The sequence below is a fragment of the Oncorhynchus masou genome, unplaced genomic scaffold, assembly GCF_036934945.1.
Source record: "Oncorhynchus masou masou isolate Uvic2021 unplaced genomic scaffold, UVic_Omas_1.1 unplaced_scaffold_1314, whole genome shotgun sequence".
In the NCBI taxonomy this organism is placed as follows: Eukaryota; Metazoa; Chordata; class Actinopteri; order Salmoniformes; family Salmonidae; genus Oncorhynchus; species Oncorhynchus masou.
This window is the reverse complement of record NW_027003003.1, coordinates 116,014-142,334: the sequence shown is the minus strand read 5'-3', so window position 1 is coordinate 142,334 and position 26,321 is coordinate 116,014. Positions and strand designations below refer to the sequence as shown.

The 26,321-nt window shown below is 46.7% G+C and overlaps 1 protein-coding gene across 1 annotated transcript; it reads left to right on the top strand.

Annotated features, from left to right (window-relative positions):
• Positions 1-22,885: 22,885 nt before the first annotated feature.
• LOC135530287 (serine/arginine repetitive matrix protein 1-like) lies at positions 22,886-25,071 on the top strand (the record flags this gene model as incomplete). Its single annotated transcript, XM_064958648.1, has 4 exons — positions 22,886-23,440; positions 23,534-23,702; positions 23,877-24,327; positions 24,529-25,071. Coding segments are annotated over 4 exons (1,718 nt in total), but the record flags the coding sequence as incomplete, so codon positions are not given.
• Positions 25,072-26,321: the final 1,250 nt, after the last annotated feature.

Here is a 26,321-nt window from a genome sequence, read left to right as displayed (position 1 = left end):
GACTCATCCAGCCCTTTATAATGACTCATCCAGCCCTTTATAATGACTCATCCAACCCTTTATAATGACTCATCCAACCCTTTATAATGACTCATCCAACCCTTTATAATGACTCATCCAGCCCTTTATAATGACTCATCCAACCCTTTATAGTGACTCATCCAACCCTTTATAATGACTCATCCAACCCTTTATAATGACTCATCCAACCATGCAGAAACCTCAGAATCATCCATCTCCTGACGTGACCAACATCCTTCTGCCTCCTCCAACCCTCCCCTGTCTCTGTCCTCATTGTTATGTTTCCAGAAAGGTCTTCTCTGTTGAAATCCTGCTTCAGACAGACAGAAAGACAGTAAAGAGACAAACAGTGGAAGCCAATAGGGGTCAGTGATGCTGTCTGAGGCTGTCTGACCACATAGATGTGGTTGCTGAAGGACGGGTCTACTGACTGGGTCATAAACGGCTGTGGTTATCGACCTGACCATCAAATATGTCCAGCGTCTACAAGATGGACTGTCTTGGCCCACTGCCATTCAGAGAGAATGACAGTGAAACAGAGGACTACAGTGGAACAGAGGAACAGAGAACTACAGTGGAACAGAGGACTACAGTGGAACAGAGGACTACAGTGGAACAGAGAACTACAGTGTTACAGAGAACTACAGTGGAACAGAGGACTACAGTGGAACAGAGGACTACAGTGGAACAGAGGACTACAGTGGAACAGAGGAACAGAGAACTACAATGGAACAGATGACTACAGTGGAACAGAGGACTACAGTGGAACAGAGGACTACAGTGGAACAGAGGAACAGAGAACTACAATGGAACAGATGACTACAGTGGAACAGAGGACTACAGTGGAACAGAGGAACAGAGAACTACAGTGGAACAGAGGACTACAGTGGAACAGAGGACTACAGTGGAACAGAGAACTACAGTGGAACAGAGGACTACAGTGGAACAGAGAACTACAGTGGAACAGAGGACCACAGTGGAACAGAGGACTACAGTGGAACAGAGGACTACAGTGGAACAGAGAACTACAGTGGAACAGAGGACTACAGTGGAACAGAGGACTACAGTGGAACAGAGGACTACAGTGGAACAGAGGACTACAGTGGAACAGAGGACTACAGTGGAACAGAGGACTACAGTGGAACAGAGGACTACAGTGGAACAGAGAACTACAGTGGAACAGAGTACTACAGTGGAACAGAGGACTACAGTGGAACAGAGGACTACAGTGGAACAGAGGACTACAGTGGAACAGAGGACTACAGTGGAACAGAGGACTACAGTGGAACAGAGGACTACAGTGGAACAGAGGACTACAGTGGAACAGAGGACTACAGTGGAACAGAGGACTACATTGTTACAGAGAACTACAGTGGAACAGAGAACTACATTGTTACAGAGGACTACAGTGGAACAGAGTGGTGCCCCATCCTGTGCCCCAAATGGCACCCTATTCCCTATAAAGTGTTCCATCCTCCATACCAAAGATCATCAATGTGTACATGTAAGTAGGGGTACAAGGTAATGTGTACATGTAGGTAGGGGTACAGGGTAATGTGTACATGTAAGTAGGGGTACAAGGTAATGTGTACATGTAGGTAGGGGTACAGGGTAATGTGTACATGTAGGTAGGGGTACAGGGTAATGTGTACATGTAGGTAGGTGTACAGGGTAATGTGTACATGTAGGTAGGGGTACAGGTTAGTCAAGGTAATGTGTACATGTAGGTTGGGGTACAGGGTAATGTGTACATGTAGGTAGGGGTACAGGGTAATGTGTACATGTAGGTTGGGGTACAAGGTAATGTGTACATGTAGGTAGGGGTATAGTCAAGGTAATGTGTACATGTCGGTAGGGGTACAGGGTAATGTGTACATGTAGGTAGGGGTACAGGGTAATGTGTACATGTAGGTTGGGGTACAAGGTAATGTGTACATGTAGGTAGGGGTACAAGGTAATGTGTACATGTAGGTAGGGGTACAGGTTAGTCAAGGTAATGTGTGCATGTAGGTAGGGGTACAGGGTAATGTGTACATGTAGGTAGGGGTACAGGGTAGTGTGTACATGTAGGTAGGGGTAAAGTGATAATAAACAGTTAACAAACAGCGAGTAGGAGAAGAGTTAAAAAAGGGGCTCAATGTAAATAGTCTGGTGGCCATTTGATTAGCTGTTCAGTCTCATGGCTTGGGGGTAGAATTTATTTCATTTATTTATCTTTATTTAACTAGGCAAGTCAGTTAAGAACTAATTCTTATTTACAATGACGTAACTACTGGGGAACAGTGGGTTAACTCGGTTACAGGCCCAATCCTCTAAACACTAGGCTACCTGCCACCTCTACACTCTAACCACTAGACCTGCCTCCTCTACACTCAAACCACTAGGCTACCTGCCACCTCTACACTCTAACCACTAGGCTACATGCCACCTCTACACTCTAACCACTAGGCTACCTGCCACCTCTACACTCAAACCAATAGGCTACCTGCCACCTCTACACTCAAACCAATAGGCTACCTGCCACCTCTACACTCTAACCACTAGGCTACCTGCCACCTCTACACTCTAACCACTAGGCTACCTGCCTCCTCAACACTCTAACCACTAGGCTACCTGCCTCCTCTACACTCTAACCACTAGGCTACCTGCCACCTCTACACTCTAACCACTAGGCTACCTGCCTCCTCTACACTCTAACCACTAGGCTACCCTGCCGCCTCTACACTCTAACCACTAGGCTACCTACCACCTCTACACTCTAACCACTAGGCTACCTGCCACCTCTACACTCTAACCACTAGGCTACCTGCCTCCTCTACACTCTAACCACTAGACGACCTGCCTCCTCTACACTCTAACCACTAGACGACCTGCCTCCTCTACACTCTAACCACTAGGCTACCTGCCACCTCTACACTCTAACCACTAGACGACCTGCCTCCTCTACACTCTAACCACTAGACGACCTGCCTCCTCTACACTCTAACCACTAGGCTACCTGCCACCTCTACACTCTAACCACTAGACCTGCCTCCTCTACACTCAAACCAATAGGCTACCTGCCACCTCTACACTCTAACCACTAGGCTACCCTGCCACCTCAACACTCTAACCACTAGACGACCTGCCTCCTCTACACTCTAACCACCAGGCTACCTGCCACCTCTACACTCTAACCACCAGGCTACCTGCCTCCTCTACACTCTAACCACCAGGCTACCTGCCACCTCTACACTCTAACCACTAGGCTACCTGCCTCCTCTACACTCTAACCACTAGGCTACCTGCCACCTCTACACTCTAACCACTAGACGACCTGCCACCTCTACACTCTAACCACTAGGCTACCTGCCTCCTCTACACTCTAACCACTAGGCTACCCTGCCACCTCTACACTCTAACCACTAGGCTACCTGCCTCCTCTACACTCAAACCACTAGGCTACCTGCCTCCTCTACACTCTAACCACTAGGCTACCTGCCACCTCTACACTCTAACCACTAGGCTACCTGCCTCCTCTACACTCAAACCACTAGGCTACCTGCCTCCTCTACACTCTAACCACTAGGCTACCTGCCACCTCTACACTCTAACCACTAGACGACCTGCCACCTCTACACTCTAACCACTAGGCTACCTGCCACCTCTACACTCTAACCACTAGACGACCTGCCTCCTCTACACTCAAACCACTAGGCTACCTGCCTCCTCTACACTCTAACCACCAGGCTACCTGCCACCTCTACACTTTAACCACTAGGCTACCTGCCACCTCTACACTCTAACCACTAGGCTACCTGCCTCCTCTACACTCTAAACACTAGGCTACCTGCCACCCTTACACTTTTACCACTAGACTACCTGCCGCCTCTACACTCTAACCACTAGGCTACCTGCCACCTCCACACTCTAACCACTAGACTACCTGCCTCCTCTACACTCTAACCACTCGACTACCTGCCTCCTCTACACTCTAACCACTAGACTACCTGCCTCCTCTACACTCTAACCACTAGGCTACCTGCCACCTCTACACTCTAACCACTAGACTACCTGCCACCTCTACAGTCTAACCACTAGGCTACCTGCCGCCAAAGCAGTTAAGAAGCCTTTTGGACCTAGACTTGGTGCTCTGGTACCGCTTGCCGTGCGGTAGCAGAGAGAACAGTCTATGACTTGGGTGACTGGAGTCTTTGACAATTTTAGGGCCTTCCCCTGACACCACCTGGTATAGAGGTCCTGGATGGCAGGATGCTTGGCCCCAGTGATGTACTGGGCCGTACGTACCACCCTCTATAGGGCCTTCCTCTGACACCACCTGGTATAGAGGTCCTGGATGGCAGGATGCTTGGCCCCAGTGATGTACTGGGCCGTACGTACCACCCTCTATAGGGCCTTCCTCTGACACCACCTGGTATAGAGGTCCTGGATGGCAGGAAGTGTGGTCACAGTGATGTACTGGGCCGTACGTACCACCCTCTGTAGGGCCTTCCCCTGACACCACCTGGTATAGAGGTCCTGGATGGCAGGAAGTTTGGTCCCAGTGATGCACTGGGCCGTATGCACTACTCGGAGGCCGAGCAGTTGCCATACCAGGCGGTGATGCAGCCAATTAGGATGCTCTCGATGGTGCAGCTGTAGAACTTTGAAGATCTGAGGACCCATGCCAAATCTTTTCTGTCACCTGAGGGGCAATAGGCTTTGTCGTGCCCTCTCCACGACTGTCTTGGTATGTTTGGACCATGATAGTTTTTTGGTGAAAATCTGTCCAGAACTGTCTGTTGAAGAGACCGAGGGAGAGGGGAGAATCTGGCCAGAACTGTCTGTTTAAGAGACCGAGGGAGAGGGGAGAATCTGGCCAGAACTGTCTGTTGAAGAGACCGAGGGAGAGGGGAGAATCTGGCCAGAACTGTCTGTTGAAGAGACCGAGGGAGAGGGGAGAATCTGGCCAGAACTGTCTGTTGAAGAGACCGAGAGGGAGGGGAGAATCTGGACAGAACTGTCTGTTGAAGAGACCGAGGGAGAGGGGAGAATCTGGCCAGAACTGTCTGTTGAAGAGACCGAGGGAGAGGGGAGAATCTGGCCAGAACTGTCTGTTTAAGAGACCGAGGGAGAGGGGAGAATCTGGACAGAACTGTCTGTTTAAGAGACCGAGAGAGAGGGGAGAATCTGGCCAGAACTGTCTGTTGAAGAGACCGAGGGAGAGGGGAGAATCTGGCCAGAACTGTCTGTTGAAGAGACAGAGGGAGAGGGGAGAATCTGACCAGAACTGTCTGTTTAAGAGACTGAGGGAGAGGGGAGAATCTGGCCAGAACTGTCTGTTTAAGAGACCGAGGGAGAGGGGAGAATCTGGCCAGAACTGTCTGTTTAAGAGACCGAGGGAGAGGGGAGAATCTGGCCAGAACTGTCTGTTTAAGAGACCGAGGGAGAGGAGAATCTGGCCAGAACTGTCTGTTTAAGAGACCGAGGGAGAGGGGAGAATCTGGCCAGAACTGTCTGTTTAAGAGACCGAGGGAGAGGGGAGAATCTGACCAGAACTGTCTGTTTAAGAGACCGAGGGAGAGGGGAGAATCTGGCCAGAACTGTCTGTTGAAGAGACCGAGGGAGAGGGGAGAAACTGGCCAGAACTGTCTGTTGAAGAGACCGAGGAGAGGGGAGAATCTGGCCAGAACTGTCTGTTGAAGAGACCGAGGGAGAGGGGAGAATCTGGCCAGAACTGTCTGTTTAAGAGACCGAGGGAGAGGGGAGAATCTGGCCAGAACTGTCTGTTGAAGAGACCGAGGGAGAGGGGAGAATCTGGCCAGAACTGTCTGTTTAAGAGACCGAGGGAGAGGGGAGAATCTGGCCAGAACTGTCTGTTTAAGAGACTGAGGGAGAGGGGAGAATCTGGACAGAACTGTCTGTTGAAGAGACCGAGGGAGAGGGGAGAATCTGGCCAGAACTGTCTGTTTAAGAGACCGAGGGAGAGGGGAGAATCTGGCCAGAACTGTCTGTTTAAGAGACCGAGGGAGAGGGGAGAATCTGGCCAAAACTGTCTGTTGAAGAGACCGAGAGGGAGGGGAGAATCTGGCCAGAACTGTCTGTTGAAGAGGGAGAGGGGAGAATCTGGCCAGAACTGTCTGTTGAAGAGACTGAGGGAGAGGGGAGAATCTGACCAGAACTGTCTGTTTAAGAGACCGAGGGAGAGGGGAGAATCTGGCCAGAACTGTCTGTTTAAGAGACCGAGGGAGAGGAGAATCTGGCCAGAACTGTCTGTTGAAGAGACCGAGGGAGAGGGGAGAATCTGACCAGAACTGTCTGTTGAAGAGACCGAGGGAGAGGGGAGAATCTGGCCAGAACTGTCTGTTGAAGAGACCGAGGGAGAGGGGAGAATCTGGCCAGAACTGTCTGTTTAAGAGACCGAGGGAGAGGGGAGAATCTGGCCAGAACTGTCTGTTTAAGAGACCGAGGGAGAGGGGAGAATCTGGCCAGAACTGTCTGTTTAAGAGACCGAGGGAGAGGGGAGAATCTGGACAGAACTGTCTGTTGAAGAGACCGAGGGAGAGGGGAGAATCTGGCCAGAACTGTCTGTTTAAGAGACCGAGGGAGAGCGGAGAATCTGGCCAGAACTGTCTGTTTAAGAGACCGAGGGAGAGGGGAGAATCTGGCCAAAACTGTCTGTTGAAGAGACCGAGAGGGAGGGGAGAATCTGGCCAGAACTGTCTGTTGAAGAGACCGAGGGAGAGGGGAGAATCTGGCCAGAACTGTCTGTTGAAGAGACTGAGGGAGAGGGGAGAATCTGACCAGAACTGTCTGTTTAAGAGACCGAGGGAGAGGGGAGAATCTGGCCAGAACTGTCTGTTTAAGAGACCGAGGGAGAGGAGAATCTGGCCAGAACTGTCTGTTGAAGAGGCCGAGGGAGAGGGGAGAATCTGACCAGAACTGTCTGTTGAAGAGACCGAGGGAGAGGGGAGAATCTGGCCAGAACTGTCTGTTGAAGAGACCGAGGGAGAGGGGAGAATCTGGCCAGAACTGTCTGTTGAAGAGACCGAGGGAGAATCTGGCCAGAACTGTCTGTTGAAGAGACCGAGGGAGGGGAGAATCTGGCCAGAACTGTCTGTTTAAGAGACCGAGGGAGAGGGGAGAATCTGGCCAGAACTGTCTGTTGAAGAGACCGAGGGAGAGGGGAGAATCTGGCCAGAACTGTCTGTTGAAGAGACCGAGGGAGAGGGGAGAATCTGGCCAGAACTGTCTGTTGAAGAGACCGAGGGAGAGGGGAGAATCTGGCCAGAACTGTCTGTTGAAGAGACCGAGGGAGAGGGGAGAATCTGGCCAGAACTGTCTGTTGAAGAGACCGAGGGAGAGGAGAATCTGGCCAGAACTGTCTGTTGAAGAGACCGAGGGAGAGGGGAGAATCTGGCCAGAACTGTCTGTTGAAGAGACCGAGGGAGAGGGGAGAATCTGGCCAGAACTGTCTGTTTAAGAGACCGAGGGAGAGGGGAGAATCTGGCCAGAACTGTCTGTTGAAGAGACCGAGGGAGGGGGGAGAATCTGGCCAGAACTGTCTGTTTAAGAGACTGAGGGAGAGTGGAGAATCTGGCCAGAACTGTCTGTTGAAGAGACCGAGGGAGAGGAGAATCTGGCCAGAACTGTCTGTTGAAGAGACCGAGGGAGAGGAGAATCTGGCCAGAACTGTCTGTTGAAGAGACCGAGGGAGAGGGGAGAATCTGGCCAGAACTGTCTGTTTAAGAGACCGAGGGAGAGGGGAGAATCTGGCCAGAACTGTCTGTTTAAGAGACCGAGGGAGAGGGGAGAATCTGGCCAGAACGGTCTGTTTAAGAGACCGAGGGAGAGGGGAGAATCTGGCCAGAACTGTCTGTTGAAGAGACCGAGGGAGAGGGGAGAATCTGGCCAGAACGGTCTGTTTAAGAGACCGAGGGAGAGGGGAGAATCTGGCCAGAACGGTCTGTTTAAGAGACCGAGGGAGAGGGGAGAATCTGGCCAGAACTGTCTGTTGAAGAGACCGAGGGAGAGGGGAGAATCTGGCCAGAACGGTCTGTTGAAGAGACTGAGGGAGAGGGGAGAATCTGGCCAGAACTGTCTGTTTAAGAAAGCTGCTGCTGCTTGTTAGGTATAATGGTGCAGAATCTCAAGTGGAAAATGACAGCATGTACTTATCCCATCTTTCCAAAGCCTTCCTGTGGTTTTAAAAGAAGGGCTGTGAATTTGTCAAAAGAGCCATAAGTATATATTGAAGCCCACATTGATTGAGTGCAGAATGAAAGACATATTTCATGTTTGAAAAGGGGTATAAATATGTTAAACTATGGTCTTAAAGTAGACAGCTATTGTGACTTATTGTGTTTTAATAATGTATTTTACCAAGCTACTTCCCATATTCGCCCAGCCAAATACAGGCCATTAAAATAGACATTGTTGCTGTTTGCCTAAATGCACACAATTTAAATCAGATGTGAATCTCCTCTTGCTTTATAATATCTGAATATGAGGAGGAGGAACACAACGGTATTGTTAACCATGAAGTCTAGGGGGGTAGGGGGCATCCTAAAAGAGCCCTCAGGGCTCCGGTCAACAGTATTGTTAACCATGATGTCTAGGGGGGGTAACTCTTTCTCCTCTGCTCTCATCCTTCTAGACCTATCGGCTGCCTTCGATACTGTGAACCATCAGATCCTCCTCTCCACCCTCTCTGAGTTGGGCATCTCCGGCGCGGCCCACGCTTGGATTGCGTCCTACCTGACAGGTCGCTCCTACCAGGTGGCGTGGCGAGAATCTGTCTCCTCGCCACACGCTCTCACCACTGGTGTCCCCCAGGGCTCTGTTCTAGGCCCTCTCCTATTCTCGCTATACACCAAGTCACTTGGCTCTGTCATAACCTCACATGGTCTCTCCTATCATTGCTATGCAGACGACACACAATTAATCTTCTCCTTTCCCCTTCTGATGACCAGGTGGCGAATCGCATCTCTGCATGTCTGGCAGACATTTCAGTGTGGATGACGGATCACCACCTCAAGCTGAACCTCGGCAAGACGGAGCTGCTCTTCCTCCCGGGGAAGGACTGCCCGTTCCATGATCTCGCCATCACGGTTGACAACTCCATTGTGTCCTCCTCCCAGAGCGCTAAGAACCTTGGCGTGATCCTGGACAACACCCTGTCGTTCTCAACTAACATCAAGGCAGTGGCCCGTTCCTGTAGGTTCATGCTCTACAACATCCGCAGAGTACGACCCTGCCTCACACAGGAAGCGGCGCAGGTCCTAATCCAGGCACTTGTCATCTCCCGTCTGGATTACTGCAACTCGCTGTTGGCTGGGCTCCCTGCCTGTGCCATTAAACCCCTACAACTCATCCAGAACGCCGCAGCCCGTCTGGTGTTCAACCTTCCCAAGTTCTCTCACGTCACCCCGCTCCTCCGCTCTCTCCACTGGCTTCCAGTTGAAGCTCGCATCCGCTACAAGACCATGGTGCTTGCCTACGGAGCTGTGAGGGGAATGGCACCGCAGTACCTCCAGGATCTGATCAGGCCCTACACCCAAACAAGGGCACTGCGTTCATCCACCTCTGGCCTGCTCGCCTCCCTACCACTGAGGAAGTACAGTTCCCGCTCAGCCCAGTCAAAACTGTTCGCTGCTCTGGCCCCCCAATGGTGGAACAAACTCCCTCACGACGCCAGGACAGCGGAGTCAATCACCACCTTCCGGAGACACCTGAAACCCCACCTCTTCGAGGAATACCTAGGATAGGATAAAGTAAAACTTCTCACCCCCCCTTAAATGATTTAGATGCACTATTGTAAAGTGGCTGTTCCACTGGATGTCATAAGGTGAATTCACCAATTTGTAAGTCGCTCTGGATAAGAGCGTCTGCCAAATGACTTAAATGTAAATGTAAATGTAGGGGGCATCCTAAAATAGCCCTCAGGGCTCCGGTCAACAGTATTGTTAACCATGATGTCTAGGGGGGTAGGGGCATCCTAAAAGAGCCCTCAGGGCTCCGGTCAACAGCATTGTTAACCATGATGTCTAGGGGGGTAGGGGGCATCCTAAAAGAGCCCTCAGGGCTCCGGTCAACAGTATTGTTAACCATGATGTCTAGGGGGGTAGGGGGCATCCTAAAAGAGCCCTCAGGGCTCCGGTCAACAGTAAAAACCTACATAGGGAATAAGGTGCTATTCGGTATGCAGAGTGGAGCACTATATAGGGAATAGGGTGCTATTTGGTATGCAGTATATAGGGAATAGGGTGCTATTCGGTATGCACTATATAGGGAATAGGGTGCTATTTGGTATGCAGTATATAGGGAATAGGGTGCAATTTGGTATGCACTATATAGGGAATAGGGTGCTATTTGGTATGCACTATATAGGGAATAGGGTGCTATTCGGTATGCACTATATAGGGAATAGGGTGCTATTTGGTATGCACTATATAGGGAATAGGGTGCTATTTGGTATGCACTATATAGGGAATAGGGTGCTATTTGGTATGCACTATATGTTACGTATATGGCATGTTACGTTACGCTACGTTATGGTATGTTGTGCTACTTAATGGTATGTTGTGTTACGCTACGTTATGGTATGTTGTGCTACTTTATGGAATGCTGGGTTACGCTACGTTATGGTATGTTGTGTTACGCTACGGTACGCTACGTTATGGTATGTTGTGCTACGTTATGTTATGTTGTGTTACGCTACGTTATGGTATGTTGTGTTACGCGACATTATGGTATGTTATAGTATGTTGGGTTACGCTACGTTATGGTATGCTGTGTTACGCTACGGTACGCTACGTTATGGTATTTTATGCTACATTATGGTATGTTGTGTTACGCTATGTTATGGTATGTTGTGCTATGCTACGTTGTGCAACGCTATGTTATGGTATGGTATGTTGTGTTACGCTACATTATGGTATGGGGCGGCAGGGTAGCCTAGTGGTTAGAGCGTTGGACTGGTAAATGAATGGTTGCAAGTTCAAACCCCCGAGCTGACAAGGTACAAATCTGTCGTTCTGCCCCTGAACAGGCAGTTAACCCTCTGTTCCTAGGCCGTCATTGAAAATAAGAATTTGTTCTTAACTGACTTGCCTAGTAAAATAAAGGTAAAATTTAAAAATGTTGTGTTACGCTATGTTATGGTATGTTGTGCTACGCTACGTTATGGTATGTTGTGTTAGGCTATGTTGTGTTAGGCTATGTTATGGAATGTTGTGCTACGCTACGTTATGGAATGTTGTGCTACACTACGTTATGGTATGTTGTGCTACGCTACGTTATGGAATGTTGTGCTACGCTACGTTATGGAATGTTGTGCTACGCTACGTTATGGAATGTTGTGCTACGCTACGTTATGGAATGTTGTGCTACGCTACGTTATGGTATGTTGTGCTACGCTACGTTATGGTATGTTGTGTTACGCTACAGTACGCTACGTTATGGTATGTTACGTTACGGTACGCAACGTTATGGTATGTTGTGTTACGCTACGTTATAGTATGTTCTGCTACGTTATGGTATGTTGTGTTACGCTATGTTATGGTATGTTGTGCTACGCTACATTGTGGTATGTTGTGTTACGCTACGTTATGGTATGTTGTGTTACGCTACATTATGGTATGTTGTGTTACGCTATGTTATGTATGTTGTGTTACGCTACGTTACGGTACGCTACGTTATGGTATGTTGTGTTACGCTACATTATATTTACGGTACGCTACGTTATGGTATGTTGTGTTACGCTACATAACGGTACGCTACGTTATGGTATGTTGTGTTACGCTACATTATATTTACGGTACGCTACGTTATGTATGTGGTGTTACGCTACGTTATGGTACGCTACGTTATGCATGTTGTATTACACTACGTTACGGTACGCTACGTTATGGTATGTTGTGTCACGCTACATTATATTTACGGTACGCTACGTTATGTATGTGGTGTTACGCTACGTTACAGTACGCTACGTTATGCATGTTGTATTACACTACGTTACGGTACGTTATGGTATGTTGTGTTACGCTACGTTACCCTACGCCACGTTACGGTATGTTGTGTTACGCTACGTTATGGTATGTTATTAAATGATGTTATATGATACATTATATGTTGTGATATGTTGTGATATGTTCACATCAATGAGGTGAGAGGTCATGACTTCAAACGGGATGTGCATTTTCCTCTAACAAAGATCTGAATCAGACCAAGACATTTCCCCTCTAGAATATATCATGCAGATGATCCCGTAACGGTACCTTCCTCAATCCAAGGCGATTCCTTCCTCAATCCAAGGAGATACCTTCCTCAATCCAAGGAGATACCTTCCTCAATCCAAGGAGATACCTTCCTCACTTTAAAGGGATTCCTTCCTCAATCCAAGGAGATTCCTTCCTCAATCCAAGGGGATTCCTTCCTCAATCCAAGGGGATTCCTTCCTCAATCCAAGGGGATTCCTTCCTCAATCCAAGGGGATTCCTTCCTCAATCCAAGGAGATTCATTTTCATTCTCCTCCATTCAGCACATTCAGCTTTCTCAGACGGTGAAGATGAACCCCAGACTAATGGAAGTGGGCGATCAAAATGACTTCCTGCGCCTTCCACTTCCTAATTAGAATAAATAATTAATAGGATTATTCAAGGGTGACCTTTTCTACTCCGAGACAATAACACATAACAGATTATCATAATTATAACCCATTATAACAGATTATCATTATTGTCACAGATTATCCACAGGAGAAAAAAGGACTGGCTCCGTGTATTTATTTGACAGCATTTAAACCCCTTGGCAAGCAAACACTTGGAGGTGGTTAATTTCTCACATCCCCACATCTCGCCATGCAGTCGTTGTTCAATACACATAAACACCAGCCTGTTTAATATGGTTCATTTACACAGGAGCCTGACTATAACCTCCACACCATCAGTGAAATCGGGACAGTTACTGCTGCGATAAATGACTAGAATGGGAAATAGACATGTCTTATATTGTCAGAAAGGAGCACAGTTTTCATTCCAGCACGGAATAAATACTTTTGACGTATTGATGTAGGGCTCATCTGTAAAAGTATTGATGCAGGGCTCACCCCCTGATTAAATAAAGGTTAAATAAATCATAATAAGGTATTGATGCAGGGCTCACTTTGCTTTTGCATTTCAAAGATAACACACACACACTGTTGCTCTGTTGTGGACAACATCTACATGATCCCCAGCTTCCTGTCTGAATGTCTGGCTTTTCTTTTGCATTTCAAGATCTATTGTGTCATATTCTCCTACATTACTATGACATCTCCACAAACTTCAAAGTGTTTCCTTTCAAATAGTATTCAGAAAATGCATATCCTTGCTTCAGGTAGTTTGATTTGTGTACGACATTTTAAAGGAGGAAAAGGTTTTAAAGGAAGACTAGGGGGCAGTATTTTCATTTTTGTGAAAATAACATTCCCGTAGTAAATGGGATATTTTGTCAGGACAAGATGCTAGAATATGCATATAAGCTTAGGATAGAAAACACTCTAACGTGTCCAAAACGGTAAAAATATTGTCTGTGAGTATAACAGAACTGATATTGCAGTTGAAAGCCTGAGAAGAATCCAATCCAGAAGTGCCCCATGTTTTGAAAGCGCTGCGTTCCAATGAGTCCCTTATTGAGCAGTGAATGGGCTATCAACCAGATTACTCTTTCTCCGTATTCCCCAAGGTGTCTACAGCATTGTGACGTAGTTTTACGCATTTATGTTGAAGAATACCCGTAAGCGGCTACATTGTGCAACTGGTCACCTGATGGCTCCCATAGTGACTCTCGTGTAAAATACAGAGGTAGCCATTACTCCAATCGGTCCTACTGAAAAACCAATTGTCCCGACGGATATATTATCGAATAGATATTTGAAAAACACCTTGAGGATTGATTATAAACAACGTTTGCCATGTTTCTGTCAATATTATGGAGCTAATTTGGAATATTTTTGGGCGTTTTAGTGACTGCAAACGTGAAGAACAAACGGAGCTATTTCGCCAACAAAAATAATATTTTTGGAAAAAAGGAACATTGGCTGTCTAACTGGGAGTCTCGTGAGTGAAAACATCCGAAGCTCATCAAAGGTAAACGATTTAATTTGATTGCTTTTCTGATTTCAAAATGCTATGCTAGGCTATTGATAAACTTACACAAATGCTTGTCTAGCTTTGGCTGTAAAGCATATTTTGAAAATCTGAGATGACAGGGTGATTAACAAAAGGCTATTGTGTCTCAATATATTTCATTTGTGATTTTCATGAATAGGAATATTTTCAAGGAATATTTATGTCCGTTGCGTTATGCTAATTAGTGTCAGGCGATGATTACGCTCACGCATGCGGGATGGGGAGTCAGTAGAGGTTTAAGACTTCTGACTGACTGACAGTCTGACTGTCTGAATGACTGTCTGACTGACTGACTGACTGACTGGCTGAGCATCTGACTGTCTGACTGACTGACCATCTGACTGTCTGTCTAACTGTCTGTCTGACTGACTGACCATCTGACTGTCTGTCTAACTGTCTGTCTGACTGACTGAGCATCTGACTGTCTGACTGTCTGACCATCTGACTGTCTGTCTGACTGACTGACTGACCACCTGACTGTCTGTCTGACTGTCTGTCTAACTGTCTGTCTGACTGACTGAGCATCTGACTGTCTGACTGACTGACCATCTGACTGTCTGACTGTCTGTCTGACTGACTGACCATCTGACTGACTGTCTGTCTGACTGACTGACTGACTGTCTGCCTGACTGACCATCTGACTGACTGACTGGCTGACCATCTGACTGACTGTCTGTCTGACTGACTGACTGACTGTCTGCCTGACTGACCATCTGACTGACTGACTGGCTGACCATCTGACTGACTGACTGTCTGCCTGACTGGCTGACCATCTGACTGACTGACTGACTGTCTGACTGACTGACTGTCTGACTGACTGGCTGACTACCAGAGAGCTCTAACCACATAACTATTGATAACCAGCATTAATAAATCATGTTGCCTTTTGTCATATAAAGTATAAAACATTGTGATTGGTTCAGACAGATCAGGTGTGTTTCTGCCATCATGATGACATCATCACTGAGTCAATGTTCTACCTGATGTCATTCAGACCCCCAATACTGGTCCTATTTTCCCAGAAAGACACTATACTGCCAGTGACTACAGGTATAGCCAATATCCAGTTCTGTTTGAGACTGACTGAAGAAAGACTCTCCTTGTCAGAGGTGTCCATAAAAGGCTCTTGTCTATGTTACCTCCTAAATGGCACCAAGTCCCCTATATACTGTAGGGCCAAAAGGGATTTGGTCTAAAGTAGTGCACTGTGTAGGGAATAGGGTTCCATTTGGTCTAAAGTAGTGAACCATATAGGGAATAGGGTTCCATTTGGTCTAAAGTAGTGCACTATATAGGGAATAGGGTTCCATTTGGTCTAAAGTAGTGCACTATATAGGGAATAGGGTTCCATTTGGTCTAAAGTAGTGCACTATGTAGAGAATAGGGTTCCATTTGGTCTAAAGTAGCGCACTATGCAGGGAATAGGGTTCCATTTGGTCTAAAGTAGTGCACTATATAGGGAATAGGGTTCCATTTGGTCTAAAGTAGGGCACTATATAGGGAATAGGGTTCCACTTGGAACGCATCCATTCTGCCTTCTCAGCAGGAACCAAGTAGGAAGTGTAACATTTCCTCTGCTTTCAAAATAGAGTCCATCCACACCCTCGTCTAATAGGATATCTGATGTCCCACATTAGATGAACCCGGGGCTCTACAACAGTGTTCTCCCTGGCACTGTCCCCTATGGCACCCTATTGTAGTGGGACTAGGTTGTCCTGCGCTCTGGGCAAAGGTAGTGCACTACATAGGGGACAGGGTACCATTTGAAATGTAGTTGACGGTGGCTGAACACATCGACTCTCTGCCAGGAGAGGAGAGGTGGATATTGTGTTGTAATCAGGGATGTCAGGTCTCCATCTGCATGTAGAGGGCAGGGAATGAGCAACATGCCAATAATTCCATCTGCATGTAGAGGCAGCTTTGAGGATGGGAATGAGCTAAACATGCCAATAAGTTATCAATTCTAAAGTGACATTTGGATACAAATAGCTAGTTATGCAGCTTTGTTGGATGTACTAATGTAGCTAGTTATGCAGCTTTGTTGGATGCTAATGTAGCTAGTTATGCAGCTTTGTTGGATGTACTAATGTAGCTAGTTATAGTTATGCAGCTTTGAGGATGTACTAATGTAGCTAGTTATGCAGCTTTGTTGGATGTACTAATGTAGCTAGCTTTGTTGGATTATGCTAGTTATGCAGCTTTTGAGGCCCTTTGAGGATGTACTAATGTAGCTAGTTATGCAGCATTGAGGCATTGAGGCCCTGCTAATGTAGCTAGTTATGCAGCATTGAGGCCCTGCTAATGTAGCTAGTTATGCAGCATTGAGGCTCTGCTAATGTAGCTAGTTATGCAGCATTGAGGCCCTGCTAATGTAGCTAGTTATGCAGCGTTTAGGCCCTGCTAATGTAGCTAGTGATGCAGTGTCGAGGATGTACTAATGTAGCTAGTTATGCAGCGTTTAGGCCCTGCTAATGTAGCTAGTTATGCAGCGTTGAGGATGTACTAATGTAGCTAGTAATGCAGCGTTGAGGATGTACTAATGTAGCTAGTTATGCAGCGTTGAGGCCCTGCTAATGTAGCTAGTGATGCAGCGTTGAGGATGTACTAATGTAGCTAGTTATGCAGCGTTGAGGCCCTGCTAATGTCGCTAGTTATGCAGCGTTGAAGATGTACTGATGTAGCTAGTAATGCAGCGTTGTGGCCCTGCTAATGTAGCTAGTTATGCAGCGTTGAGGCCCTGCTAATGTAGCTAGTGGTGCAGCATCTGTGCCAGAGGTAGGCGGTCATAGGTCATACCATATGAAAAATCATCATAGAACATGAGGAATAATTTCTTTATTAACTTGAAATTGAATTAACCCCAACCCTGCTTTGGCACGAACTAATGGGGATCCATAATAAACCCCAGGAAGAGTAGCTGCTGGCTTGGCAGGAACTAATGGGGATCCATAATAAACCCCAGGAAGAGTAGCTGCTGGCTTGGCAGGAACTAATGGGGATCCATAATAAACCCCAGGAAGAGTAGCTGCTGCCTTGGCAGGAACTAATGGGGATCCATAATAAACCCCAGGAAGAGTAGCTGCTGCCTTGTCAGGAACTAATGGGGATCCATAATAAACCCCAGGAAGAGTAGCTGCTGCCTTGGCAGGAACTAATGGGGATCCATAATAAACCCCAGGAAGAGTAGCTGCTGCCTTGGCAGGAACTAATGGGGATCCATAATAAACCCCAGGAAGATTAGCTGCTGCCTTGACAGGAACTAATGGGGATCCATAATAAACCCCAGGAAGAGTAGCTGCTGCCTTGGCAGGAACTAATGGGGATCCATAATAAACCCCAGGAAGAGTAGCTGCTGCCTTGGCAGGAACTAATGGGGATCCATAATAAATCCCAGGAAGATTAGCTGCTGCCTTGGCAGGAACTAATGGGGATCCATAATAAACCCCAGGAAGAGTAGCTGCTGCCTTGGCAGGAACTAATGGGGATCCATAATAAACCCCAGGAAGAGTAGCTGCTGCCTTGACAGGAACTAATGGAGATCCATAATACACCCCAGGAAGAGTAGCTGCTGCCTTGACAGGAACTAATGGGGATCCATAATAAACCCCAGGAAGAGTAGCTGCTGCCTTGGCAGGAACTAATGGGGATCCATAATAAACCCCAGGAAGAGTAGCTGCTGCCTTGGCAGGAACTAATGGGGATCCATAATAAATCCCAGGAAGATTAGCTGCTGCCTTGGCAGGAACTAATGGGGATCCATAATAAACCCCAGGAAGAGTAGCTGCTGCCTTGGCAGGAACTAATGGGGATCCATAATAAACCCCAGGAAGAGTAGCTGCTGCCTTGGCAGGAACTAATGGAGATCCATAATAAACCCCAGGAAGAGTAGCTGCTGCCTTGGCAGGAACTAATGGGGATCCATAATAAACCCCAGGAAGAGTAGCTGCTGCCTTGACAGGAACTAATGGAGATCCATAATACACCCCAGGAAGAGTAGCTGCTGCCTTGACAGGAACTAATGGGGATCCATAATAAACCCCAGGAAGAGTAGCTGCTGCCTTGACAGGAACTAATGGAGATCCATAATACACCCCAGGAAGAGTAGCTGCTGCCTTGACAGGAACTAATGGGGATCCATAATAAACCCCAGGAAGAGTAGCTGCTGCCTTGACAGGGCAGGGCAGGACAGGACGTCTGTTCTACATTTTACTAGGGAGGAGGAAGTCTGCTGTATATTTTACTAGGGAGGAGGAAGTCTGCTGTATATTTTACTAGGGAGGAGGAAGTCTGCTGTATATTTTACTAGGGAGGAGGAAGTCTGCTGTATATTTTACTAGGGAGGAGGAAGTCTGCTGTATATTTTACTAGGGAGGGAAGTCTGCTGTATATTTTACTAGGGAGGAGGAAGTCTGCTGTATATTTTACTAGGGAGGAGGAAGTCTGCTGTATATTTTACTAGGGAGGAGGAAGTCTGCTGTATATTTTACTAGGGAGGAGGAAGTCTGCTGTATATTTTACTAGGGAGGAGGAAGTCTGCTGTATATTTTACTAGGGAGGAGGAAGTCTGCTGTATATTTTACTAGGGAGGAGGAAGTCTGCTGTATATTTTACTAGGGAGGAGGAAGTCTGCTGTATATTTTACTAGGGAGGAGGAAGTATATTTTCTGTCTGTATATTTTACTAGGGAGGAGGAAGTCTGCTGTATATTTTACTAGGAGGAGGAAGTCTGCTGTATATTTTACTAGGGAGGAGGAAGTCTGCTGTATATTTTACTAGGAGGAGGAAGTCTGCTGTATATTTTACTAGGAGGAGGAAGTCTGCTGTATATTTTACTAGGGAGGAGTCTGCTGATATTTTACTAGGGAGGAGGAAGTCTGCTGTATATTTTACTAGGGAGGAGGAAGTCTGCTGTATATTTTACTAGGAGGAGGAAGTCTGCTGTATATTTTACTAGGAGGAGGAAGTCTGCTGTATATTTTACTAGGGAGGAGGAAGTCTGCTGTATATTTTACTAGGGAGGAGGAAGTCTGCTGTATATTTTACTAGGGAGGAGGAAGTCTGCTGTATATTTTACTAGGAGGAGGAAGTCTGCTGTATATTTTACTAGGAGGAGGAAGTCTGCTCTATATTTTACTAGGGAGGAGGAAGTCTGCTGTATATTTTACTAGGGAGGAGGAAGTCTGCTGTATATTTTACTTGGGAGGAGGAAGTCTGCTGTATATTTTACTAGGGAGGAGGAAGTCTGCTCTATATTTTACTAGGGAGGAGGAAGTCTGCTATTTTACTAGGGAGGAGGAAGTCTGCTGTATAATGTTGCTTAGCTAGATAAAAAGTCATCTCATGTCATGTAGCAATTCAGGGTATTATAATAAATGTTGTAACAGACTGTGGAGTATCCCATAATATCCCCTACAGTCTCATATCATGTTGTCTCTGACAGTAGTAATATAGGGTATTATAATGCAGTGTTGTAACAGACTGTGGAGTATCCCATGATATCCCATAATGCCACAGTCTCATCAGCTTATCCTTCTTCACTGGCAGCTCCTTTATATACCATCTTTCAATTAAAGGTCCAGCCCCTGGCTTCAACAAGGAGCTGTTGTTGTCTGACAGCCCAGTCCATCTCCTGTGGAATCTGGCTTCAACAAGGAGCCGTTGTTATCTGACAGCCCAGTCCATCTCCTGTGGAATCTGGCTTCAACAAGGAGCCGTTGTTGTCTGACAGCCCAGTCCATCTCCTGTGGAATCTCTTCCGTTGTTGTCTGACAGAGTCCATCTCTGTGGAATCTGGGCTTCAACAAGGAGCCGTTGTTGTCTGACAGCCCAGTCCATCTCCTGTGGAATCTGGCTTCAACAAGGAGCTGTTGTTGTCTGACAGCCCAGTCCATCTCCTGTGGAATCTGGCTTCAACAAGGAGCCGTTGTTGTCTGACAGCCCAGTCCATCTCCTGTGGAATCTGGGCTTCAACAAGGAGCCGTTGTTATCTGACAGCCCAGTCCATCTCCTGTGGAATCTGTCTTCAACAAGGAGCCGTTGTTGTCTGACAGCCCAGTCCATCTCCTGTGGAATCTGGGCTTCAACAAGGAGCCGTTGTTGTCTGACAGCCCAGTCCATCTCCTGTGGAATCTGGCTTCAACAAGGAGCCGTTGTTGTCTGACAGCCCAGTCCATCTCCTGTGGAATCTGGCTTCAACAAGGAGCCGTTGTTGTCTGACAGCCCAGTCCATCTCCTGTGGAATCTGACAGGTCCATTCAACAAGGAGCCGTTGTTGTCTGACAGCCCAGTCCATCTCCTGTGGAATCTGGGCTTCAACAAGGAGCCGTTGTTGTCTGACAGCCCAGTCCATCTCCTGTGGAATCTGGCTTCAACAAGGAGCCGTTGTTGTCTGACAGCCCAGTCCATCTCCTGTGGAATCTGGCTTCAACAAGGGGCCGTTGTTGTCTGACAGCCCAGTCCATCTCCTGTGGAATCTGGCTTCAACAAGGGGCCGTTGTTGTCTGACAGCCCAGTCCATCTTCTGTGGAATCTGGCTTCAACAAGGGGCCGTTGTTATCTGACAGCCCAGTCCATCTTCTGTGGAATCTGGGTGGAAAGGTTGAGTGCAGATGACTTGTATGCAAAAGGGATGACAAACAGATTGAAGAAGGAGTCTGTCAGTCCAGAACTCTCTCAGTCTGGTCACTATCTGTGCAATGGGCTTTTAGACACATCTGTATGGAGCCAGTGGACTAGAATAGTTGAAAAGCATTTTGTAATTTGGGTACAGAGCATTATATACAGTGCAATCGGAAGGTATTCAGACCCCTTGACTTTTTCACATGTTGTTATGTTACAGCCTTATTCTAAAATGGATTAAATATGTTTTCCCCTCATCAATCTACACACAATGCCCCATAATGACATCACAATACCCCATAATGACATCACAATACCCCATAATGACATCACAAAAAGAGTATTGGTGGTTCCAAACTTCTTCCATTTAATTATGATGGAGGCCACTGTGTTCTTGGGGACCTTCAATGCTGCAGACATTTTTCATGACCCTTCCCCAGATCTGTGCCTCGACACAAACCTGTCTCAGAGCTCTACGGACAATTCCTTCGAACTCATTGCTTGGTTTGTGGGACCTTATATAGACAGGTGTGTGCCTTTCCAAATCATGTCCGATCAATTGAATTTACCACAGGTGGACTCCAGTCAAGTTGGAGAAACATCTCAAGGATGATCAATGGAAACAGGATGCACCTGAGCTCAATTTGTAGTCTCATAGAAAAGGGTCTGAATGCTTATGTAAATAAGGTATTTCTGTTTTTTATTTTGAATGAATGTTCAAACATGTCTGAAAACCTGTTTCTGTTTTATGCGGTATTGTGATGTCATTATGGGGTATTGTGATGTCATTATGGGGTATTGTGATGTCATTATACGGTATTGTATGTAGATTGCTGACGATTCTTTTTGATTTAGAATAAGGCTGTAACTGTCAGGATTTGGCCAGGGTTGTTCCGGGTTTTGGTCACTAGATGCCCCCATTGTGCTTTTTGACCTCATGTTTTTTCCCTTGTTCCCCATTATTATTTGCACCTGTGCCTCGTTTTCCCTGATTGTATTTAAACCCTTAGTTTCCCTCAGTTCTGTGCTCTGTGTTTGTATGTTAGCACCCAGCCCTAGTGTTCTGTGTATTCTTGTCGATTCCGGTGGATGCTCTTGTGGAATTCTGTTTTTGTTTTCGAGTATCTCTTGAGGCTTTTTTGTGCTATTCCTACCACCTTTTGGATTTGCCATTTTTTGTATTGAAGGACTTCTCCTTTTTACTTTATTAAATACACCGTCTTAAGTACTGCTGTGTCTGCCTCATCTTCTGGGTTCTGCTGACTATTCGTGGCTCAGTTGGTTAAGTGACTGTTTCTCACTCCAGAGACCCAGGTTCGTAACCGGGTCCTGACAGTAACGTAACAAAACGTGGACAAAGTCAAGGGGTCTGAATACTATCCGAAGGCACTGTATATGTTGGTGATGTTTGACAAAATCAGGCTTCTACACTAGAATACCAGTTCAACTGATACGAATGACTGGGGTAACTGTGGTTAGGATTGCAATGGTGTTTTAATATAAAACAAGAGGTGATAGGACCAGACAGTTACAGTATGTAGAGGTGATAGGGCCAGACAGTTACAGTATGTAGAGGTGATAGGACCAGACAGTTACAGTATGTAGAGGTGACAGGACCAGACAGCTACAGTATGTAAAGGTGATAGGACCAGACAATTACAGTATGTAGAGGTGATAGGACCAGACAGTTACAGTATGTAGAGGAGATAGGACCAGACAGTGCTCCCTGAGTTACAGTATGTAGGGTGAGGTTATAGGACCAGACAGGAGGCAGCCTCAGAGAGAGAGAGAGCAGACAGCGCTTCACTCTTGGTGAGAAACTGCTGTCATTAAAGCATCATGAATTTACTGTGGATTTATGTCATCGCTATGCCACCACACAGCACCACCAGGCCCACAGCCCTGACAGGCACTACATCTCAGCCCCACCACACAGCCCTTAGAGCTGCAGAGAAATGGCTGATTACTGAGAGGCTATAAATTAACATGGACATATTTGTGTCTGTTTGTCTTTTTGCCGGCTGCTGAGGGAATACAGGATGACAACAGCTCAAATACAACTCCCCCAGAATCTACAAGACAACAACTCCCCCAGAATCTACAAGACAACAACTCCCCCAGAATCTACAAGACAACAACTCCCCCAGAATCTACAAGACAACAACTCCCCCAGAATCTACAAGACAACAACTCCCCCAGAATCTACAAGACAACAACTCCCTCAGAATCTACAAGACAACAAATCCCCCAGACTCTACAAGACAACAAATCCCCCAGAATCTACAAGACAACAACTCCCCCAGACAACAAATCCTCCAGAATCTACAAGACAACAAATCCTCCAGAATCTACAAGACAACAACTCCCCCAGAATCTACAAGACAACAAATCCCCCAGACTCTACAAGACAACAACTCCCCCAGAATCTACAAGACAACAACTCCCCCAGAATCTACAAGACAACAACTCCCCCAGACTCAACAAGACAACAACTCCCCCAGAATCTACAAGACAACAACTCCCCCAGAATCTACAAGAGACAACTCCCCAAGAATATATAAGAGACTCAGCTCTCCCAGACTCTACAAGAGACTTAGCTTCCCCAGAATCTACAAGGGACTCAGATCCCCTAGAATCTACAAGAGACTCAGCTCCCCCTAGAATCTACAAGAGACTCAGCTCCCCTAGAATCTACAAGAGACTCAGCTCCCCCTAGATTCTACAAGAGACTCAGCTCCCCCAGAATTTACAAGACTCAGCTCCCCCAGAATCTACAAGAGACTCAGCTCCCCCAGAATCTACAAGAGACTCAGCTCCCCAGAGATTCTACAAGAGACTCAGCTCCCCCAGAATTTACAAGACTCAGCTCCCCCAGAATCTACAAGAGACTCAGCTTCCCAAAAAGAGATGCTGTGTCCATCTGCTCCCTCCCTTTAGTGCTGTCCCTCCACTGACTCTGATACATCTCAATCAAAACCTCATTCTGTCACATCAATTATACAACATTATCATTACTAATGAACAATATGGGTTAAAAAAGGCATACTCAGCTCCCCCTAGATTCTACAAGACAACAACTCCCCCAGACTCTACAAGACAACAACTCCCCCAGAATCTACAAGACAACAACTCCCCAGAATCTACAAGACAACAACTCCCCAGAATCTACAAGACAACAACTTCCCAGAATCTAAAAGACAACAACTCCCCCAGACTCTACAAGACAACAAATCCCCCAGAATCTACAAGACAACAAATCCCCCAGAATCTACAAGACAACAACTCCCCCAGACTCTACAAGACAACAACTCCCCCAGAATCTACAAGACAACAACTCCCCCAGAATCTACAAGAGACAACTCCCCCAGAATCTACAAGAGACAACTCCCCCAGAATCTACAAGAGACTCAGCTCCCCCAGAATCTACAAGAGACTCAGCTCCCCAGAGATTCTACAAGAGACTCAGCTCCCCCAGAATTTACAAGACTCAGCTCCCCCAGAATCTACAAGAGACTCAGCTTCCCAAAAAGAGATGCTGTGTCCATCTGCTCCCTCCCTTTAGTGCTGTCCCTCCACTGACTCTGATACATCTCAATCAAAACCTCATTCTGTCACATCAATTATACAACATTATCATTACTAATGAACAATATGGGTTAAAAAAAGGCATACTCAGCTCCCCCTAGATTCTACAAGACAACAACTCCCCCAGACTCTACAAGACAACAACTCCCCCAGAATCTACAAGACAACAACACCCCAGAATCTACAAGACAACAACTCCCCAGAATCTACAAGACAACAACTTCCCAGAATCTAAAAGACAACAACTCCCCCAGAATCTACAAGACAACAACACCCCAGAATCTACAAGACAACAACTCCCCAGAATTTACAAGACAACAACTCCCCCAGACTCTACAAGACAACAACTCCCCCAGAATCTACAAGACAACAACTCCCCCAGAATCTACAAGACAACAAATCCCCCAGAATCTACAAGACAACAACTCCCCCAGAATCTACAAGACAACAACTCCCCCAGAATCTACAAGACAACAACTCCCCCAGAATCTACAAGAGACAACTCCCCCAGAATCTACAAGAGACAACTCCCCCAGAATCGACAAGAGACTCGGCTCCCCTAGAATCGACAAGAGACTCAGCTCCCCCAGAATCTACAAGAGACTCAGCTCCCCCAGAATCTACAAGAGACTCAGCTCCCCAAAAAGAGATGCCGTGTCCATCTGCTCCCTCCCTTTAGTGCTGTCCCTCCACTGACTCTGATACATCTCAATCAAAACCTCATTCTGTCACATCAATTCTACAACATTATCATTACTAATGAACAATATGGGTTAAAAAAGGCATCCCAGCCAGGCTTAGTGGTAGAATAAGGAGACATGGCCCAAGGCATATTGTCTTAATTATTTACAACAGATCTGGGATCTGTGGCTTGACGGTCTGCATTATATCCTGTAGTACATAATTACATGACACACACACACAGAGTCAGGATGGTGTCCTGTACCAGCAGATATATGTATGAGGAGTTGGCTCTGGGTTAGACTTCACACACAGAATCAGGATGGTGTACTGGACCAGCAGATATATGTATGAGGAGTTGGCTCTGGGTTAGACTTCACACACAGAATCAGGATGGTGTCCTGTACCAGCAGATATATGTATGAGGAGTTGGCTCTGGGTTAGACTTCACACACAGAATCAGGATGGTGTCCTGGACCAGCAGATATATGTATGAGGAGTTGGCTCTGGGTTAGACTTCACACACAGAATCAGGATGGTGTCCTGGACCAGCAGATATATGTATGAGGAGTTGGCTCTGGGTTAGACTTCACACACAGAATCAGGGTGGTGTCCTGGACCAGCAGATATATGTATGAGGAGTTGGCTCTGGGTTAGACTTCACACACAGAATCAGGATGGTGTCCTGGACCAGCAGATATATGTATGAGGAGTTGGCTCTGGGTTAGACTTCACACACAGAATCAGGATGGTGTCCTGGACCAGCAGATATATGTATGAGGAGTTGGCTCTGGGTTAGACTTCACACACAGAATCAGGATGGTGTCCTGGACCAGCAGATATATGTATGAGGAGTTGGCTCTGGGTTAGACTTCACACACAGAATCAGGATGGTGTCCTGGACCAGCAGATATATGTATGAGGAGTTGGCTCTGGGTTAGACTTCACACACAGAATCAGGATGGTGTCCTGGACCAGCAGATATATGTATGAGGAGTTGGCTCTGGGTTAGACTTCACACACAGAATCAGGATGGTGTCCTGGACCAGCAGATATATGTATGAGGAGTTGGCTCTGGGTTAGACTTCACACACAGAATCAGGATGGTGTCCTGGACCAGCAGATATATGTATGAGGAGTTGGCTCTGGGTTAGACTTCACACACAGAATCAGGATGGTGTCCTGGACCAGCAGATATATGTATGAGGAGTTGGCTCTGGGTTAGACTTCACACACAGAATCAGGATGGTGTCCTGGACCAGCAG